The following is a 22012-nucleotide window of genomic DNA, read 5'->3' on the forward strand; positions in this document are numbered from 1 at the left end:
TAGATCAGCAAGTCAATGTTTCTGGTGGCAATGTACCAACTCCTTTACTAGCACCAGATGAAGTGCTCTAAAAATAATGCAGCAGTCCTTTAAAAAAAAGCCAGCAAATTTAACACACAAGTCAGTTTCTCCAATACTTCTTGACTTAATGTGACCCCCCCAATAATAGTGCAGGATTTTAAAAGTTAGTTGGCAGGGGAAATAAACCCACAAGGAGGAGACAATTTCAACACAAGATAAAAGGTTTATTCAAGTTAGAGACTGCTTCTCTAGGACCTGGCCATTTGCAAGACAACCCATTTTTTGAGGAAGAGCATTACAACAGATACCGAGACCAGCAGAGCAAGCAGCCCCAGGAGACCATGGAAGTGTGTCCAGTGCTTCTCTGCAAGAGGAAGAAATAAAACAGTTACTGGCAAAGCATTCTGGTGTTCAAGTGAGGAATAAGCTTCAGGTCTGGCTTTGGCCCAAAGAGGGCAACCTCCATCTTCAAAGGATGGAATACATGAAAAAGGGTAGTACTGCTTTAATCCACATGATCTCAAAATCACTTACCCATTTGTTCATGGGGCACAGGCTCATCCAAAAGGAAGGTTCCTTCACCGACAGCGATGAGGCCAGTATGACCATGAGCAGCTCGCTTGACTACGTTGGATTTCCCAGGACAGGGCTTTCCTGCACAGCGCCCTCCCACACCAAGATCTACTGGAACAGGCATATCTGTGGAAGGGGAAAGTTATCTGGAACATTTTAAATCAAGTGGTATAACGATCGCCCAAATGTTAGTCAGGGGAGCAGAACGTAAATACTTCAGGGGAAGTCAAAAATTACATTATATATAAATACATAATGCAAGATGCAATAAAATTTAAGGCTGGACCTAAAAATAGCCAAACTTCAAAAAGGACTAACATCCTCAGAAACTGTGGGTCTAGAGTGCTTTTCAGCAACATACCTCTCCCATCAAAGCATCCTTCATTACAAACACGGTGTTCTGGGGAACACACTTCAGTTGAACACATAAAATAGATCTAAAAAGAAAGTAAATGGCATTAGAGCAGCTGTAGATCTGCATTTGTCTAAAATATACCATTTATGACTAGGCATTGAGACAAGCTTGGAGTACATGATTGGACCACTATTAAAACAAAAAACACTCACTTCCTCATCCAAATGCTGCTTGGTCTTGTAGTCCAGGAACTGGAAGCTTTGTATTTCAAAGCGTCGAGTGTGCTTGGATACAGGCATGTTATTGTATTTCACATGGAGGCCAGCAGCACTGCTGTAATCCAGGATGTTGGGACAACTGTGGGGTAGAAATTCAGAAGGGAGTCAGACAGCTGCCAGCTAGGAGGCTTGACAGGTGTTGGCAGCCAATAGTATTGGATAATCCGAGCCACTCCCTTAACCTGTTGCCAAAATTACAAATCCTATATAAAACAGCTCCAATACAAGTAGGTGCTGATGCAGCCGTTGAGTGGGTAAGAGTATGAAGGGTTGACTTCAGAAGGAGAGAATAAAAAAGGTCAGCAATTTGGTCAGTAGTCATATCTGGCATGTTGCTTTGTCCAGACAAATGGAGACATCAGGATACTTGAACACTGTCAATGATGCAGGATACTCACCCTTCATAGAGGATCACCCAGGCAGCTTGAGAGGACTGGGGATAGGCGATGCAGTAGTGGACCAGCAGAACTACATTGGGGTTAGGAGGGTTGACAAGCTGCACTTCCAGATACACCTTGCTTCCAAGCAAGAAGCTCAGGGGCAGATGGGACCGAGGGTAGAAGCTAGTGTAGCTGGTGTCTGCAAGAGACAAGTGCTTTAGAATAACTGGACACCAGGTACTCCATGTGCATCTCTTCATACACCAGCCATTGAAAGAGGGACTCCAGCCAGTCAAACCTAGCAGTCATTACGGGACATGATGCCCAACATACGGCTACAGCGCCACAAGACCAAATGGGAGGAGAAGTTCTACCGACATCCACGACCCTCTCATCAAGTACACTACAGTTCTTATTAAAATGGAATAAAAATAAAAAATAAAAGGTTAGACATCATGCATGATGTTCAATTACCTGTGGCAATCCTTAACCTAACCCCAAGTGAGCCAAAAGCCAAGGCTGCTGATGGAGGCGGTGGGTTCACCACCAAGTAACCAGTGCTGGCCAAATGCCTTTTAGAATAGCGACATTCCACCTGGAAACTGCAGTGCAGAGAGGAGACAGTGAAGAGAAAGAATCAATGTAGTTACCAGTTGGCAGAGATGGTCCATTCAGTGACAAAACCCATACTCCGATCATGGGGTCCCAACCCACCCATTACAACCAGCAAAGTATGCTGGAAAACAGGCGTCTTTCAGCAAGTGGGTTAACAGACACTTCCCAGCTCGTAAAAGAAATTACCGATAAGGGCCATCTCTGGTAATTTGTCCATACATCTGCTGGTTCCCCCGAACCAAGCCATGAACTTCAGCAAGATAAATTGTAGTCTCCGCCACCGTCTACAGAAACAAAAAAGCTTGTGGGTGAGAACTGAAGCAGATGGGAGGAGGATTGGAAAAATCAACTGGGCCAGTGCAAAACCAGTGGTATTGCATTAGATTAGCACCCTACCACCACCCTTTAAAAAACATATGGCTACAAGGACTGTAGCCTAAAATCCTAACCTTTGTTGTAGTGACAAAACTAGCAAACCCCAGAGGAGGAGGGAACTTACAAAGACATGTGTCCCACAGCCAGTCACAGGAAATTTGAAGATGGCAAAGTCTGGAGTGCAGATTACTGGGGCACATGATCGGTTTCCTGCAATTACTAGACTGCCAGGATCGATTTCTGGCTTAGTTGAGGTGCGGTCTACGGAGAATACAAAATGGCCATCTGCAGTGCATGCTGAAAAAGTAGAAGCAAAGAATTCCATTAATGCAAATAGTGAAGCTTGTGAAAGTGTTTACCTGAAGGACCAGGTCTCCTGTACAGCAAGATTGCAATTGAAGTCAATTATCTCCCCGCCCTCTCCAAATTTTCCTATACAAGCTGTTCAGTTAATCTGGATTGCTCATTAGATGAGCAGTACTATATTAAAACCAAGCCATACCATTCAAAGGATAGTAACACTGGGAAGTTGTTGCATCCACACAACATCCATTGGCCACACACAGTTGTGGATCAGCATTAGGTGGACCACAAGCAACCTGCTGACTTCTTGGTATCTTGCACCCTGCAAAACAGTACACTTAAATGTTTCACATTGTATAGGGAAGACCCTGTAGTTTAGGTTAATATCTTGGGTAGGGAAATCCGAGAGACTGTCAAAAGGCACACGGCATTCAAGTAAAACAAACATGATGCAGCAACAGCAGATTTGGTAGACGAGCAGCACCAGACTTGAGCATTCCTGCATTATGAAGAAGTGTCCAGTGAATAAACACTTACCCTCACGTGGTACTAGACCAGGAACAGGACACTTGGCCTGTATATCTCCTCGCTCCCCAGTAAGAGTGGTGTAAATGACTCTCAGGATGTAGAAGTTGTTCTAGAAGTGGAAAGAGAGTTGCTCATTCCTGACAGTATTTTGATCACTCCCAATACAAATGGGGATTACAGCTGCAATTGCCCTCCGCTTACCAGTATCTTGACATTGCAGGCCTTGTAAGGAGCGGTCAAGATGTTCTTTCCGTTCCCCCTCACCAAACTGTAGCCACAAATCTTGGGAGCACTGGTAACAGCTACCAAGTTGTTGGATTCATCTACAACAGATGCCACATTTAGAGCATGCTTTCTGTTTTACAGCACCCAAATGACTGTGTACCAAGCCAACTCACCCACTAACTGGATATCTTGTAGCAGTCCCCCAGGAAGTTCCACTGTCATGCAAGTATCACTGCAGAGGACAGAAACCCCAAAGGGAGGAAGCGGCAACCCTGTTGGTAAAGCTGCACTGGTTGGACATTTCATCTGCACCAGTACCCTTTCCCCAGCAAGGGTTACATATGCTAGAGTCAGGACATAATTCCCATTCTGGAAGAGAATTAAGGGAAGGGAGAGAACAAGTGAGCATATGTACATGCTTTTAAAATTCATATGAAACAGTACAAAAAGCTGAATATTTACCAGCATCTTCACATCACAGGCTGTGTAAGGGGTTGTGAAGATGTTCTTTCCTCTCCCATGCACCAAGCTGTATCCACACTTTCTGGTATCATCTTTGACAGTTACCAGAGTGTTGGATTTATCTGCAAAAGGCAAGGATGCCATGAAATTGGGTTTCCAGGGTTATCCTCATTGCCAAGCAATTTGGATGGAAAGTTACCTGGGCCAAGGCACAACTTACCTATCAGAGCTACTTGTTCAATTGGTCCTTCAGGCAGCTCTATTGTCATGACAGAGGCTTTGCAGACAGTGGGTATTGGTGGTTTTCCAGTAGTGGTTGGAGAGGAAGGTGTTTTTGTGGGTTCGCCAGCACTGGTTGGGCATTTCATCACCACATACCCTTTTATGCCACCAGTTGTCAGATACCAGATCTTCAAAACATAGTTGTTATTCTAGAACAAATATATAATACCAATATTGATTTCCATGGTTAATCATACAAGATGGAAATATGAACTTAATTTAAACAGAAGGACAAGAGGAAAGCAGAGCAAGTTGGGCCAATCGTACCATTGCCTAAACTTTATATACCGAGCAACAAAAGAAACTGCACTATTACAACATTTAAAAAAAGTTTAAATTGGACGTTGACAAAATGTTTTTGATCACTCTTATTCTTGACTGACATGTTGGTGACTGAAACGCACTTAATCCCCCAATTGGTGAGAGTTGATTGGACACTAGAGTCATTTCAGCTATTGAACTGCAAGCTTGAAAAGGAAGAATTCCAGAAAAGCCATAACAGTCAAGCGCAGCACCTTCATGCAAATCTGCGTGTTGAGGGCTGGACTAGGCTCACCGTCTTGGGTGCTTACAGCCAGCAAATTCAAACCTGGCAAGGACAGCAGAACCACACACACCAATGACAGGCCACAAAACTGGGAGACCAAGAGTCACAACACCTGCCCAAGATCAGATCATTTTGCAGCATCTTCGTGATGTCAATTGTTAAATCAGCACAATAAAAAGTCACTGCACCTGCTCTAAAACAGAAGACATTTTTCGATCACATTTAGTGAATTTTATCCAAATACAAAAGACACGTTTCTTTTGATGCTCAGTATATGAAGCTTTAATGAAAGCACAGAAGTTTGGTTGGAGGGGAGAGAAGGCACACAGTACAGTGTTGAGTAGCTAGGTGAGCTTGGACACAAGGATTACCAATATCCTGACATCACAGGCCGTGTAGGGGGTTATGAAGAAGTTCCCTCCCCTTCCCTGCAACAAGGTGTAGTTGCAGTACTTGGGGGCATCAATGACAACTACCCACTGGTTGGATTTATCTACAAAAAAATATATATAACAATTAGTCTCCATTAGTGTCACTCAAAAACCCTCAAATACCCAACAAAAGCTTAACTCACCTAGAACCTTGACCAGTCTTAAAGGTTCATTGGGCAGCTCCACCACCATACTGGAGGCGGTGCAGACCACAATTGTAGGGGCATTGGTAGTCTTCCTACTGGTGGTCCTGGTAGTCCTCCCCGTGGTGGTCTTCCTACTGGTGGTCCTGGTCGTCCTCCCCGTGGTGGTCTTCCTACTGGTGGTCCTGGTAGTCCTCCCCGTGGTGGTCTTCCTACTGGTGGTCCTAGTTGGCTCCCCAATGGTTGTGGTAGTCTTCCTACTGGTGGTCCTGGTCGTCCTCCCCGTGGTGGTCTTCCTACTGGTGGTCCTGGTAGTCCTCCCCGTGGTGGTCTTCCTACTGGTGGTCCTAGTTGGCTCCCCAATGGTTGTTGTGGTCTTCCTACTGGTGGTCCTGGTTGTCCTCCCCGTGGTGGTCTTCCTACTGGTGGTCCTGGTAGTCCTCCCCGTGGTGGTCTTCCTACTGGTGGTCCTGGTAGTCCTCCCCGTGGTGGTCTTCCTACTGGTGGTCCTGGTAGTCCTCCCCGTGGTGGTCTTCCTACTGGTGGTCATAGTTGGCTCCCCAATGGTTGTTGTGGTCTTCCTGCTGGTGGTCCTGGTAGTCCTCCCCGTGGTGGTCTTCCTGCTGGTGGTCCTGGTCATCCTCCCCGTGGTGGTCTTCCTACTGGTGGTCCTGGTCGTCCTCCCCGTGGTGGTCTTCCTACTGGTGGTCCTAGTTGGCTCCCCAATGGTTGTTGTGGTCTTCCTGCTGGTGGTCCTGGTAGTCCTCCCCGTGGTGGTCTTCCTACTGCTGGTCCTGGTCGTGCTCCCCGTGGTGGTCTTCCTACTGCTGGTCCTGGTCGTGCTCCCCGTGGTGGTCTTCCTACTGGTGGTCCTGGTCGTCCTCCCCGTGGTGGTCTTCCTACTGGTGGTCCTGGTCGTCCTCCCCGTGGTGGTCTTCCTACTGGTGGTCCTGGTCGTCCTCCCCGTGGTGGTCTTCCTACTGGTGGTCCTAGTTGGCTCCCCAATGGTTGTTGTGGTCTTCCTGCTGGTGGTCCTGGTAGTCCTCCCCGTGGTGGTCTTCCTACTGGTGGTCCTGGTAGTCCTCCCCGTGGTGGTCTTCCTACTGGTGGTCCTCCCCGTGGTGGTCTTCCTACTGGTGGTCCTGGTAGGCCTCCCCGTGGTGGTCTTCCTACTGGTGGTCCTGGTAGGCCTCCCCGTGGTGGTCTTCCTACTGGTGGTCCTGGTTGGCTCTCCAATGGTGGTTCTGGTAGTCTTCCTGCTCGTGGTTCTGGTAATCTTGGTTGGCTCCCAAGTAGTTGGTGCTTTTGTGGGTTCTCCAGCATCGATGGGGCATTTCATCACCATATACCCTTTTTTGCCACCAGTTGCCAGATACCAGATCTTCAAAACATAGTTTTTATCCTAGAACGAGAGGAAACATCTTTAATATACTATACCCAACTGATCAACAAGATGCGGATATCTAATCTGATATTAACACTAGAACCGCCACAGCAGCCATTTTGACAAGGCTTTCAAAAGTTAAGTAACTCGGCATGGCTGAATGTTATGCGGTTGTCCATTTAGGACTCACTATATGCATTAAATATCCAGACAGTATTGGAAAGGCAGGATCACAAAAGGGAAGATCCAATCCCTCCCACATAGAACCGCCGGCAGTTATTTTGACTGCCTTTTACAATACATGCTTTTTTTTTTTTTATTTAATACAAGCCGGTTATCTGTACTAAACCTGACAGCCACCAATTCCTTCATTTTGTACAAGGAATGCACTGGGGAAAAAGATCAGTAGGAGAAATTCTTGAAGCTAGCCACAGCGCTTTGGCAAAAACATTGATCAGAGAAATGCAAAAGCAGAAGGCTGCTGCAGTTCATCCTGGATTCAGTGCTACACATGAGGAAACATATGTCACTTCTGTTTTAAAAGTAAACTCATTTGTTTTTAGTATGTACATATACCCGTTTACACACTAGTTTTATTTAAAATTAGTGCTTTATGGCACACTAGAAAGGTACCCCTTATGTTGAATTGTTCATTTTACATAGTGTTTGGGCATGCAGATGTTTGCTAGGACATGCTTGAATAAAAGTTGTTGCATCATAGATTGTCTTCCATTTTAAGAGATGTTTAAAATGAAAGTCATAACTACTGCCTGCCGTGGTTTTAAGTACAAGTAACTGCAGCGGTTCTAGTGTGAAGTCACAAGTGTTGGAGAGTCACTACAAAACCTGGACAAGAGGGAAGCAGAGAAAGTTGGGCCAATCACACCACCACTAAACACTTCAGGAAGCTTGATTTAAAAGAATGCTCGACACGGAGAGCGCAAGTGTCTTAATTACATTGCCTTTAGGCAAAGGCAGAAGCCATATGGACTTAATGTGAAACAATTGGACAGGGTTCACCACCTCCAATTACACAAAAGGATTACCAATATCCTGACATCACAGGCTGTGTAGGGGGTTATGAAGAAGTTCCCTCCCCTTCCCTGCAACAAGGTGTAGTTGCAGTACTTGGGAGCATCAATGACAGATACCCACCGGTTGGATTTATCTACAAAAGAAAAGAGAAATTTGCCATAAAGACTCCCCCTACAGTGTCAGACATGATGCCCCTCCAATATCCAAAGCCTAACTCACCTAGAACCTTCACAAGTCTTAGAGGTTCCTTGGGCAGCTCCACCACCATACTGGAGGCGGTGCAGACCACAGTTGCAGGGGTCTCGGTCACCCCTACAGTGGTGATACTGGTAGTGGGGGTTCTAGAAGTCTTGGTTGGCTTAGTAGTGGTTTTTATTGGACATCTCATGTGCACGTAGCCTCCCTTAGCAATGGTTATGTAGAGCAAGGTTAAGATGTAGCTTCCATCCTGCAAGTGAAGGGACAGAACTAGTTGAATGCAGAAGGATGTTATTATTATTATTATTATTTATTTCTTAGCAGACGCCCTTATCCAGGGCGACTTACAATTGTTACAAGATCTCGCATTATACATTATTTCACATTATACAGATATTACATTATTTTTACATACAATTACCCATTTATACAGTTGGGTTTTTACTGGAGCAATCTAGGTAAAGTACCTTGCTCAAGGGTACAACAGCAGTGTCCCCCACTGGGGATTGAACCCACAACCCTCCGGTCAAGAGTCCAGAGCCCTACCCACTACTCCACACTGCTGCCCCATGTTATGCCTTTGTTTTTCCACTGCAGAGCTACCAACGTCACACGCAGTGAAAGACAGTTACCGAGTTAGTCAAAAGCACAAACTGTTAAAAAAAAACCAACAGTACAGCTGTATTGCTATAGTTTCTAAATATTTAGGAATGTCTAAAAACAATCCCTGAATTGACTTAGTTAAAATTAGTTTTGTTGAATGGGGGGTTTAAATAGGATTTGACAATGATCTCATTTAAGGATAGTCATCTAGTTTGTTTGGGTGCTAAAAGAATGCTGTGCAGTTTGGTTCGGCTTGAGAAAGCCAGTTGAGAACTACCTGTACCCGTACCCCATCGAGCCCTCGCAGGTCGGATGTGCTAGGGGAGAAGGGGTATCAAGGTAGTATTAGAGATTAATCTTCAGATTAGCATACAATGTACAATTCCTACCTGTATCCGGACATCACAAGCCCTGTAGGGGGTTGTAAAGAAGTTCCTGCCGCCTCCTCCCTGCACCAAACTGTAGTTGCAGTAACTGGGAGCATTACTGATATCTACCCATTCATTGGACGGACCTATACAAAAACAAAGTTACTTTACCTACCAAGATGGATCAGTTCCCTCCCAAAAAGGGTTTGGGCCAAATTCAAACTCACTCAATAGTAGAACTTGAAGCAACTCAGAGGGCAATTCTACAGTCATGCTGGAGGCTCTGCAGAGAGCAGTGTCAGGGAGAGTAGGCATTGTAGGTTTCCAACTAGTTGTCGTTTCTCCAGCAGTAGTTCCGGTCAGCTCCCCACCAGAGGGGCTAGTAGTCTCTGTTGGCTCCCCACCAGTGGTGGGACATCTAATGTCCAAGTACCCTCGTTTATCAGCAGCAGTTATGTAAAGCAAGGTCAACATGTAGTTTCCATTCTGAAAAAGTGAAGGGACACAAGTTGAAGACTGGAAGGACTCTTCCACGACAGTGTACATCATCTCATCTGCTTCAACTCTGGGAGGCTTCCATAGCTGGCAACCATCTTGCCTCAAAAGTGGAGTTTAGTGTGTTACAGTAAAATTTAAAAATGTACTCCAGCTCTACATCCCACCCATATTCATGCTTAAAATGTGTCTAGCATCAGCAACATTAAATTGTGGTGCCAGATTAGATCGCCATGCACTACATTCTAGCGCCATCATGCCAAATTTGCACCACTGGGATAGCTTAGGCTTGAACACACCAATGCTTTCAAGTGTAGTCCTGCTGTGAAAAAGGTACCAGAGACATTGAACATATCAAAATGCATTGCGAGACTAGTTAAACCTAAACTGTCCCAGTGAACACATTGTCATACGAGGACCTGAATGCATGCCTGCCACAGGCATAACCTGGGTCCTAAAAAAAAGTGCGACAGGCAGCAATTGTGCTGCAGTAACAGATTTTTAGAACCCGAAACATTGGAGAGAAATTACTTTTGCAAAAATACAAGTTTAAAATATGGGAGAGAAAAAAAAAAAAAAAGCCAAGGAGAAGGGCCTAAAGTAAGGGAGACGCCCAGTAAAAAGGGGAGTCGACAGGTCCGAGTGCAGGTGAAATTGCTTTTAACTCTGGGAGGGATTAAAGAGCCGAATGTATTGCTTGAAGAGAAGGAGACAGGGGATAATACGGTTATGTTTGTGAAGATTTGCTTTACAATAGTCAGTTGTCCAAGCTAATTGGGACAAATACTAGTTTGCATAATCTATTCGTATGGATAAGCAAACAGGTATTAATTACTGCAACTAATGTAACGTTTACACAAGTACAGATGAACCCGTTTCATATCACCTCGCTTATCATGACTTCAATCCACCACTTGCCATACACCGTAGGTTCTTTGAGAACTTTGAATATCTTCACAAAGCTGCTTCAGTCACATTTTGTACAGCCGGTCAAATGCTTCATGGCTGGGCTTTACCAAGTAACCACAAGGGGATGTCAGTGCTTATACACCCTACAACAAATCATCTCGTTGCCAAAATCCATCAAGTTATACAAATGCACACACAAGAAAGCGCAACACCTAACTGATGGTGCAGTCGAATTCATGCCTTGTATAAAAAGACTCATTCCAACCAATGACACAAGTGTTCTGTAGTACACTATGCATTTGTTTAAATGAAAGAATGACAGGGTACAGTATTACACACCTAATTCTCTATCAAACTTTGAAAATCAAATTTCAGTACAACTGCCAAATTACAACTTCAGGAATCATTAACTTCAAACATTTAGTAAAAGTGTTTCTATACTTGCTGTTATGGCATTGGAAGAACATGCAATTAAACAAAAAGTTCTTAGCTGCTCAAATACAGGATCTCCAGCCCCTCCTGACACAAAAGAATGACGGGACGGTTTAAGTTTGCTTAACTGCAACAGTTTAAAAACACACTATAACCCATCTAAGGTTTTGGCGGTCAGAATTCCTTAACTGGCATTTGCCTCCGTCTGATGCTCCTTTTTGGTAGCTAAATCTCAGCCATGTCTAGCAGTATCAGCCGTGTGCACCACACACCTATACAATTCACCACAAGACTACTGTACAGAGGAACAGTTTTGAATTGCATATTTTGGACTGGGTTTACAATTTCAGATTGCAATTTACATAGTTTCAAAATGAGGGATAAAAAGCTCAGCCCTTCCCCAAGAGAGTTAGGACAAAGTTTAGTTAGGGCTCAGAGGGAACTAGGTTTTGTTTCCCCATTTGTTATAAAAGAAAAGTGTGCTGGAACACACTTAACTGTGTTGGTATCGTTGAACAAGTCCTGGCAAGAGGCTAGCAAATCCTTCTGCGTTCCCAAATTACCTACATTTTTAGGATTGAGAACACATAGTAGGCAGCAGTGTGGAGTAGTGGCGAGGGCTCTGGACCACAGGGTCGGGAGTGCAGTCTCAGATGGGGGACACTGCTGCTGTACCCTTGAGCAAGGTACTTGACCTAGATTGCTCCAGTAAAAACCCAACTGTATAAAAGGGGTAATTGTATGTAAAAAATAATGTGATATTGCAAGTCACCCTGGATAAAGGCCTCTGCAAAGAAATAACTACATAGTAAAACTTCACATAACCGCCGGTCTCCACCAAGCGCCAGGGCTGCTGTGAAATAAGGTAGATAGACGCCGGGTGTCTTAAATGGCAAGTTATGAATAGTGCAAGACAAGAATTTCGCGAGCAAGAAATGTTTGCTAATTTAGCGTTCGTTAAATCTGTAAAGTTAACGTGCCGGAAAATAAAAGCGCAAACATTTATTGCAGCAAAGATGGACCTTGAAGGCCATTAGCAAAGTGAAGCTGCCGCAAGAAAACAAACCTGTTCCAGTAATAGAATGCAAGCCATACATTCTAACGTTATTCATTTTAAAACCAGTTGAAGCTTTGAGCGTGCTGAAAGTAATTCAGAACTTGTTTCCCCAATATTAACACTGGTGCCGTGGTGTATTTGTACTATTTTGTAGAACAGTATTTTGTGCATTTGAGTCTTGCAACATAGTATTACCCCTTTTCCAGCGGTTTATTAATGTACACGTTATAAAAACACAAATTAATCACTTTTGCTTGTGATGAAACTGGTACTTGAGTTTATTGTGAAAAAACAGTTTGAAGCATAGGAGTGTTGCGCCAACAGTATGAACTTATTTCATATTAAACACAGTATTTCATGTGGTTGTTTTGCAATGAAGATTCTTTGCTGGTTAATTTCTCAGAGAGTCCATGCCTACCAATGTACACGTTTTGTGGGTTAATAAATGGGTTAAAAAGATACCAATTAATTTTAGAACCATGTTTGTGCTGCAGGCCTACCTTACACAGTTGTGTTCCAATACTCACAGGGTTCTCTAGTGGATTTCTGTTTTTATTAATACTACAACACATTGTTATTACCCACTTACACGAATGCATCTGTGTCAGCATGAAAATCAAAGGACACAGAATTCTATTAGGTACAGAAATATACCACATTTGAAAACACCAGAATTCACTTTGATTGAACTTGCCTTTTTTTTTTTTAATTCAGCAAATCAAGAGCATTCGTTGTTGAGCTGTGGTACAGAATTTAACGTAGGCTTCAGTTTTATTCCTGAAATGTGTTTAGCACATCCTCTACAGTTTGTCATTCATTGTCAGTCATAAATTGACTGAATCATCATTTTAAAAAAAATAAAATAAAAAAGGTACAGGGCTAGTTTTAAAAGGCTACAATGTATAGAGGTGTGCATATATGTGGCCATTTGTTCAGGAGTATGGGCCCACAAGCGTATGTGTGCCTAGGGCCCAGCAATAGGTTAATCTGGCACTGCATGCAAATCAAAAGAAATATCAAAGTCCATCAGAAGCCATAATACAGTATTTCATGTTACAAATTGAAATGTCACATTTATGAAGTATATGGAAACACATATAGTGCCATGTAATTCCATAGCTTAAAAGTAACATTGAGCAGGTTTCATTCAACTTCATGAATGAACACTGGTTAATTCTATAGGGGGGGGGGATGGAGATCGGTCACAGCTGCAAGTCTTGGAATTGGCACATCAAGATTATGTAGTTGGGTACAAAGCCACTTCCTCTGAATTTCAATTCCATTTTCTCCCTTCAAATTAGTGAAGATTAACAGCAGTCATGCCCCCTCCCCCCCACAGATCAAATGGAGGATTACCATACAATGCATTCCTACCTGTATCCGGACATCACAAGCCCTGTAAGGGGCTGTAAAGAAGTTCCTGCCACCTCTTCCCTGCACCAAACTGTAGTTGCAGTAACTGGGAGCAGCATTGATATCTACCCATTCATTGGACAGATCTACAAAGAAACCAGATTGACATGAACTACCAAGGACTACTCAGTTCCCTCCAAAAATGCTGGAGCCAAAGTCAAACTCACTCAATAACAAAACTTGTAGTGACCCAGAGGGCAGTGCTACAGTCATGCTGGAGGCTTTGCAGACAGGAGTGGGAGGGAGAGTTGGTTTTGTAGGTTTCCCAGTAGTCACTGGCTTCCTAATAGTTGTAGACCTAGTAGTAAGGGATGTTGTCTCTACAGCTGGACAAGTCATTTGCACCATCCCTCTTACCCCAGTTGCAGTTGTGTAGATTACAGTCAAGACATAGTTTTTATTCTGGAAAGAAAAGGGTAGACACAAGAACAGTCATTGGTAGCAAGCAATTACAGTGGGGAACACTTCTCAACTCTCATTTAGTTGAAATCAAATGTTCTACGTGACACATTCAAAGCCTAACTTACAGATGCATGCAAGAAATTACTAGTAGACTTAAAGGCCAGCCATATGGCTCTGCGATTCTTCTAGTTAAGCCTTTAAAAAGGACCTGGATAGTGTGAACACGATCCTAATGAAGTGGGCTTTTAGGACCACGATCATGTAAAACACAATAAAAATAAAAGGTTTCTTGTGAATTTATAGGAAGAGCGTCAACTACAGCCAAAAAGCACCTGGTCCTGGGGAGTGTCTCACGTCCAGACTACGGGGCGCATCCTGCACTCTACTCAAGTGCTTTTACTGGATGCGCCACTCAGGAGCCCCTGTACAAGGTTGCTTGAGGTACCTCAAAGCCGTCATGTTTGGAGGAGTAAGTATTCCTTGTCCCTGTAGTTTGGGCATTCCATTTCCCAAACGCCCCAATATCCCAGTGGATGCAAGAATATTGTTAGGACAATTGTTCTGGCTATAGAAAAGTTGGGATTAGGGTCATTTCTATTTAGAACGTGCATCCGTTTCCACAAGTTATTCTTGGTCGCCCAAAGTTGAAGCCATCAAAGTGGAGACCTAATCAATAATCCATTTTCTTACCACAATGCAATACTAGAAGTTCATTCTATTTTGGTTCTTTGACCTACATATTGCGTATTAATGATCAAATACAACCGGTCCAGAATGCAGGCGCTTACTCCTGAAGTATCATTACAGCACATGTATGCTTAAATAAAAGCCAGGAAAAAACCCAGCAAGAGGCTGCCATAATCTGAATGCCTTTCTTCATTACATATGCACAGTGCATGGAACCCAATACCATGGGCCCTGCTCATTTATATCATGTTGCCCAGATCAGAGGGTTAGTCATTACCAGTATCCAGACATGACAGGCCTTGTAGGAGGTTATGAAGAGGTTTCTTCCTCTTTCCTTCATCAGTGTGTAGTTGCAGTTCTTTGGGACATCCTTTACAGCTACCCATAGCCCATTGGAGGTATCTACAAAAGTAAACCAGTTTCCATGAGGATCATCATAACCAATATATATATATATACACACACACACAATGATCATATATAATATTAATAAAATATTCTTACTCATTATCTTGACTTGTTCCAGAGGCCCCTCAGGCAGCTCCACCATCATGCTGGAAGCTCCACAGACAGGAGTTGGAGGAATGGGTTTTGTAGAGGGAGGGGGTTTTGTTGGTTCTCCAGTGGTAGGGCATTCCATCTGCACTGATGCAAAGTCTCCAGAATAACTTGTATACATAATGGCCAGGACATAGTTTCCATTCTACATGTACAAGGGGAGAAGGAGGAGGAGGACAGTGGCAAAGTATGAAAGCATTAATTGGACAAAATGCCACTCTATAAGCTAAAGTTGATTTGATGCCATTAATATAATTCATGGAGGGGAGGCCATTTGGCCCATCCACCCAAAAACTCAGTTACCACTATAAAATTCAAAATAAAATGTTGTACCAATTTTTCTATGAAGTAGAAGTAAATTTAGGATTAAAAAAATATATATTTATCAGTCTCATCACAAGTTGTGTAGGGGGATATAAACCTGCAACGTTAGCCATCAGTTATGGAAAGTTGATTACCAGAACAGCATGTACAGAACGGGGGGGGGACGACAGACCTCCAGAGTCAGATGCAAGGGACATGCAGATGAACAGACACATGGGTCCCCAGAAACTGATACGCAAGCTAAAAATGTTAATACCACCTTCCATGACAATTAGACAAGGGGTTCTCCAGACATGCAAAACAGTGATAGGTAGACAGCCACCACCATCCCCCAGTGTCTAGTCTCTGTGATGCTACTTCTGAAAAATGAACAAAGACTTCATCCAATAATCAAAAATTGAGGTGATCTTGTTGTCAGGACAGTGTTCAAACTCTAAAAATGCAAGTGCTGGCTGAAGGCAAACATGCTTTCAAAATTACATTGATAAGCCAGCCCCACTTTACCAAGACATTTCATAGCGTTACAGGGTTCCAATATACCCCAAAACGTTGGTGCTTTCAAGTTATTTTCACCAAATACAGAGTAATTGCCTATATAGTGGAGAGTACACAAACACTGAAGACAATTACCAGGATCTTGACATCACAGGCACTGTAGGGAGCTGTGAAGAGGATCTGTCCTCTTCTCTCCACCATGCTGTAATTGCATGACTTGGGCGCATCAATGACTTTTACTGGCCTGTTGAGGTGATCTGCAACACAAATGTATCCATGAGTTCACATCCAGGATAGGACTAGTCCTTGATAGCACAAGTACCCCACCGCAAAAAATGTTCTAGTATCCAAATCTATCTTGTAAACACACCTAGAACCAAGACTTTTTCCAGAGATCCTGCAGGCAGCACCACAGTCATGTTAGAGGACCTGCAGACAGGAATGGGTTTCCCCACAGTGGCTGGAAGAGGTGGCAATTCTGTAGGGCTTCCAGCACTGGTTGGGCATTCCATCCGCACAGACCCTTGATTCCAAGTAGCTGTTCTGTACATTACAGTCAGGACATACCGATCTCCCTAGTAGGAACATAAATGACCAAGGCGTGTAAAAGCATATACAATTTCGCACAAGTACCACTGCCATGCAAGGATGTACAAACAATGTCCAGTCCCATTCAACTTGATGGATGACAATGTTAGCTCAAGGTCAAACCAAAATATTAAAAGATTACATATCAAGCTAGCCCCCAGGTAATCATGAAAACTGTTCTGGTGTCACGTGAAATGTACTTACCACTTGTGCAACAAAACAGCCAGTGTAGGTAGTTGTAAAGATTATTTTCTCCAGATGCAGAGAGAGATTGTAATGGCATCGTTCTGCAAAATCACTAGTCACAGTGATCTCTTTGCCAGAAAGATCTGCAATAAAGGAGACATCATTACAGCAAGTACAAGTCTTTGAAATGCCACTACAGCTTTAAGCAAAAAAAAAAAAAAAAGGATCACAAGACACATTCACCATGCATTGGTTAATCAAATACACCAGCTAAAAAGCAGGCATCAGTACTCCGATAGTCACCAGTTGTTTAGATCGCTTTCCAAGAGCCAAGAATAGTGGACAACATTGTGATAATCAGTGCTGTGGAATGCCCACCCTAAGGCACCAAGGAGAGTGAATGAATAAATGTGAATCTGTATGTATAGGTGCCTCCATTAGTCAATTCACAGGAGGTTTTGCACTGGGGGGGGGGGGGGGGGGGGAGGAAAGAGAAGAAAATAGGTCTCACCTTTCACTCTAATCCCCCACCAAGGACCATTGGGTAGAACTACTGTCATGCCATCCTTGTTGCAGATGGTAGCAGACACATCCACAGGAATTACTGTAGACAGTATACTGGAAGTTACATCTCGAGTTGTAGGAGTATCAGGTTGGGAAGTTGGTTTTGGCCCCCCACCTGCATGGCAAAGCGCAGAGACCTCTCCCATTACACGATCAGCATGCTGGAACTTGATATTCAAGGCAAAGCAACCATCCTTAAAAACAAAGAAATTGCACACTCAGTATTGCTTGTACTAAAGCAGTTTACTGGAAGCATGCAGCAACATTTAATAAATCATGGCCGCAATATTCTTACCACAAACGCAACTTGACAGCTTTGGAAGGAAGCAATCAAGATGATGTGTCCAGTCTTCATTTGAAAGAGTTGATAATTACATTTCTTGGCAATACTACCGACAGCTATTGCCTTGCCAAAACCATCTGCAGAAGACAAATCCCATGAGTTCCCTGCACAGCAAGTTTTTCTAAATGCTTATTATACAAGACAGTGTTTGAGGCTTCAGTTGTACTACTCCAGTAGTAGCCAGCAAGCCAAGAACCATCTGCAATTAAACATGCGAATGGCTCACAACTTCAATTTCTATGTCCATCAGAAAGGAGGGGGTGGGTTGACACGATCAGATTTCATAGGACCATAGATGCAGCTCACCTATCACTTTGACTGCATCAAGACGTCCCTTAGGCAATTTGATTATCATGCCAGACTTGGCACAAAATACAGACGGCAAAGACGCTTCAGGCGGGACTGTGACATTAATTCCGGTCCTACAAGACATGACTGCCTGTCCTAGCTTCCCTGGAGCCATTTGATAGTAGATGTTATAGAAGTAACGATCCATCTAGGAGGGTCAAAAAAATAAATGGCATCACTGGAGTTTTAATCTTCACAGTACTCTGTTCCTATGGGTAGGAAGGCTCTCCTAGTTTTAATTAGGAAAGTGAACAGCCAAATTGAGTGCAACAATTCCAATATTTATATAGGAAAATAAACCCATTATATATGTCACACAATTTGTATGGGCACACAGGTGAAATACTGTATTGGTCCATTCTTCCTAGGTTACAATGCAGGCTGTATACAGAGCATAATGTTTTGTATACTGGTGGAAAGCAGGATACACGTACCGATCTCCTCACGTGACATCCATTGTAGGAAGTAGTGAAAGTGATCCTTCCCTCTGAATCACGCAACAGTTGATATTTGCATTTAACAGCAACTTGGTGAATGGATACCCATTTGTTTAATTTATCTACAATTGGAAGAAATTTAGAGAGATCTATTAATAGGCAGCATTTCTCAATTGGCTACACAGCAGCGAGAGGAACTGGCTACAATACACGTCTTATTTAGTTACAAGAAACCACTACAAAAAACCCCACCATCACCTCCTCACAGATCCCAGTATCATCCATCACTGAAGTGCACCCAAGACTGACCACCACAGTACTTTAAAACTGAAATCTAAAATGCTTTTGAAAAGGGTGCTATAGTCCTTTTGTTCAAGGACATTTACTACTTTAAACATGTACTGCAGCATATATGCAACAGTTTCAAATGCATGCAAGGAGTTGCAGCAAGGTATATGGTGAAGCAAATACACCCATACATTCCAAAGCAAGATGTCATTTAGTGACAGGCAGGAACAACTCACTTTTTACACGAAGTGCTTCTACTGGTCCTGCTGAGAGTGTGATGGTCATGCTACTTGTACCACAGATTGTAACAGGTTTATCAGGTGTAGAAATTGGACAGGACATATGCACATAGTGGTTTCTCCACATCAGGGTCAGGACATATTGCCCACCCTGCAAGAAAAGGTAAGAAGTCAGGTTGAATGGGAATGCTATAGCCAACATCTGTGATTGTAAAGTCTCAAAGTTGAAAGCAGATATACTAGTTCACAAAAAAAAAAACTTAATTTCTTAAATTTAATTTTAATTGTATACATGGAACAGCAGTCCCGTGGCATTTGCTTTGTCAGTTTAACATTTATACTGTACAAGACAAGCAAGTGCATATCTGATGGCATAGTAGCAGACTTTTGAAGTTATTAATCCAACTCTTACCTGTATCTTCACATTGCAACCTTTGAAGGCAGTTGTAAAGTGGACAACTCCATTTCTCTCAAACACCTTGTATCTGCACCTCTGCGGAATCTTGCTTACTTCAACAAATATGAAGGCAGCTGTGGGAGAAGTTAATGAGATTTGATAACCGTACCTCTTCCAGAATTAAACAGATACCAAGTTAAGAATCCTTACCTCGCACTTTGAGGTCTGTCAGCCTTCCACCAAACAATTTGATGGCCATATCTGCAACACTGCATGTAGTTGCTGAAGCCAGGGTGGTTGGCTCTCCTGTGCTATGAGGAAGGGGGTTTGGCGGGGCAATAGGTCGATTAAATGTACCATAGGGCCCTATAGAGGCATCAGAGATGCTGCTTGGCACCCTGGGACCTCCGGAGAGATCAGGAGAGTTGAGTGCACTGGCAATCTTAAGAGCTGGAGAAAGCGCTTCATCCAACTCCAGATTTATATCAGTAAGTACAGAGCGGTCAAAAGAAGAAACATGCATTTCATTAAGGTCACCAGCAACTTGGTCCTTGCGATGATAGGAATGCACACCAGGATGCAAAGTATCAGTGCCTTCCTTTTCAAGATCTGCAAAGGCAGCAGAATCATAGCCTAGGGTTTCAGAATAGGTACCAGACTTGTGGTCAGAAGAATCAAACTCTTTCCCAAGTTCACCGATACCCATTTCTGCTGCAAGATTAACCGAATCATTGAGATCAAGGGTAGCGGTATTAGACACATTTTCTTTATCTGAAGTAGCTAAATCAGCATATGCAAAGACTTCTGGGAAGTCATCAGGGTCATTACTCCGATCAGTAAAAAGTGCATGTTCCACATCGCCTTCAGAGTCTGAAGCCATAGGGTAGTCGTCAGCAGCAAAAGGAACAGAGTTCTTGGTCAAATCAGAATTGAAGTCATCACTATCTGGATTGGAAAAGCCAGGCTGTTCAAGAGCATCCTCATCATACTTATAATGCTGGCTGAAATCAAAAAGCCCATCATTTGTAGCATCAGACTCAGAAAACACATGATCAAGAGACTGCCTCTGTTGAGCTGCAGAATAACCAGCAATCTCAGAAAGTTCACCTTTTCCATTTGGTGAAAAGTAATCCTGTTTAGAAAAAAGGTCCTCAGCATAAGAAATGGCTAAATCAGTAGCTAAGCTCAAGTTCCCTCCACGATCCAAGTTTCCTGTCCCTGACATGGAATTTGCAGCCGCTTCATCCTGCAGGCGATCATGAGCTAAAGCAAGAGCTTGTGTGAGCCTCAAGACCCAGGTCAATAAGAAGAAAGGCAGCATCGCCTGCCCTCTCCGTAACATCGTTATTGTAAATAAAATGCAACCAAAAAACAACACAAAAAAGCAGTCAATATGTGTGGGTTCTACGGGCGCGGGTATTTAAGTTGTGAGGCTTAGTGTTTTAATTGAATTTGTAATTGGCAAGCCAATTGCTGCCGTTGAATTATCAGCATTCTTAGATCATTAGTAAAGCACTGCTAGACTAAATTCTGCACGAGAGAAAATCACCTGATTTAATTTTCAGAAAACGTCAGTATGTGTATGCTGAGAAACGTGTGTAGACGTGCCCTTTACTTAAAAGATGAAAATAGCACTGCATTAGATATAGAGATGAATGTAATGAAAGAAATACTAAAAATGAAGAAGCAATGGTTCTTGTAAGCGGTAATCATATAGATTGCTCCTGTTCCAGGCTAAGTCCCAAATTCTCGGCCGCTCTGGTTTTCAGATAACGTCCCAAATTCTGGGCCGCTCTGCTGTTCCGAATTCAACGCAGTTTTTGGGATGTTCTTCTCTTCCAGATTTCAGTCATGTTCACTTTACCATAAACATGTACACCAGGACTGGATCGTGAATTAATTTAAGAGTAATCCTAAGTACATGAATCAAAGTTAATGTATTTTTTGACTCTCCTCAGAATTCTTAAAAGAAGAAACAGAAATCAAATTTAAATGTTTTTTAAAGCTTATTTCTTTATTACAATGAACAAACTACATTGCATTGAAATAGATACATCAAAATGCACGTGTTTATTTATCAAAGGTTAATATTGATACACATTTTTGAGAAGGAACACATTAAGTCAATCTCGCTATTAATTGATATGATTTTTTTTTTTTTTTTTTTTTTTTTGATGGGAATATACGTCAAAACTACCAAGCATACTTATAATGTCAAGCTGTTTAGAATGACAGGCATTTCCATCTGTGGACTATTGAAGTAGGTACTGCAAGAAAGCATCAATCTAGACAGTGACACAGGTTAATACATTTAACCTGTGGCATTATATCACTATCAGGACTGCCTATGGGTTGTTAGAAGTATCAGCTACAACAAAGCATTAATCTGGCATGACGTAGAATACCGATCGGGTGCTTAATGAGACTTTCTTTTCACGCCAGCAAATGGCGGTGCGCTAATTGACTAGTTCGCCGATTCAAGCTGAAACAATATTTCTTGGACAAAACTGATGGCTTTACTCTCACTGTAAGGAAGATGTAGTCACGACTCTACACGTCGATATTTTCATAAATCAAAACGCGAGGCTGTTATGGAGTTCCATCCCAAAAACCGAGCCTGTGACATACTCCTTCCCTTTAACTCCTTCAGGGAAGTAGGGGGTACAACACACTCGTACTCACAGTTAACCACAGAGTGATGATGACTTTGGAATATCGCCCATGTGAAATAGCTCTAGTTTGTG

At 42.9% G+C, this 22012-nt stretch overlaps 1 protein-coding gene across 1 annotated transcript; it reads right to left on the reverse strand.

The window, feature by feature from the left end:
- Positions 1-224: 224 nt before the first annotated feature.
- On the reverse strand, positions 225-20644 carry LOC117406272 (uncharacterized). The gene is made up of 34 exons (XM_059030403.1): positions 19479-20644; positions 19284-19402; positions 18869-19022; positions 18342-18466; positions 17866-18055; positions 17512-17636; positions 17164-17410; positions 16671-16795; positions 16249-16453; positions 16014-16135; positions 15006-15204; positions 14779-14903; positions 13580-13814; positions 13374-13498; positions 9334-9592; positions 9128-9252; positions 8157-8385; positions 7949-8070; positions 5519-6920; positions 5316-5437; positions 4336-4546; positions 4116-4237; positions 3827-4022; positions 3630-3751; positions 3438-3537; positions 3100-3222; positions 2722-2894; positions 2409-2506; positions 2082-2209; positions 1626-1806; positions 1162-1306; positions 956-1031; positions 556-720; positions 225-385 (listed from the first exon to the last, which is right to left on the reverse strand). Exons 1-34 carry the CDS (start codon positions 20608-20610, stop codon positions 270-272), a joined length of 7443 nt encoding a protein of 2480 aa, XP_058886386.1. The 5' UTR covers positions 20611-20644; the 3' UTR covers positions 225-269.
- Positions 20645-22012: the final 1368 nt, after the last annotated feature.

Source organism: Acipenser ruthenus, chromosome 9, assembly GCF_902713425.1.
Source record: "Acipenser ruthenus chromosome 9, fAciRut3.2 maternal haplotype, whole genome shotgun sequence".
NCBI classification, from domain to species: Eukaryota; Metazoa; Chordata; class Actinopteri; order Acipenseriformes; family Acipenseridae; genus Acipenser; species Acipenser ruthenus.

Bases quoted from the DNA above. Each gene is read 5' to 3' on its own strand.
- LOC117406272 (XM_059030403.1), bottom strand. From the start codon at position 20,610: ATGTTACGGAGAGGGCAGGCGATGCTGCCTTTCTTCTTATTGACCTGG. The intron at 18,467-18,868 runs GTGAGTTGTTCC...TTCCAATTGTAG, and splicing joins AGAAGCACTTCGTGTAAAAA to ATAAATTAAACAAATGGGTA. The intron at 8,071-8,156 runs GTGAGTTAGGCT...TTTCTTTTGTAG, and splicing joins AAGACTTGTGAAGGTTCTAG to ATAAATCCAACCGGTGGGTA.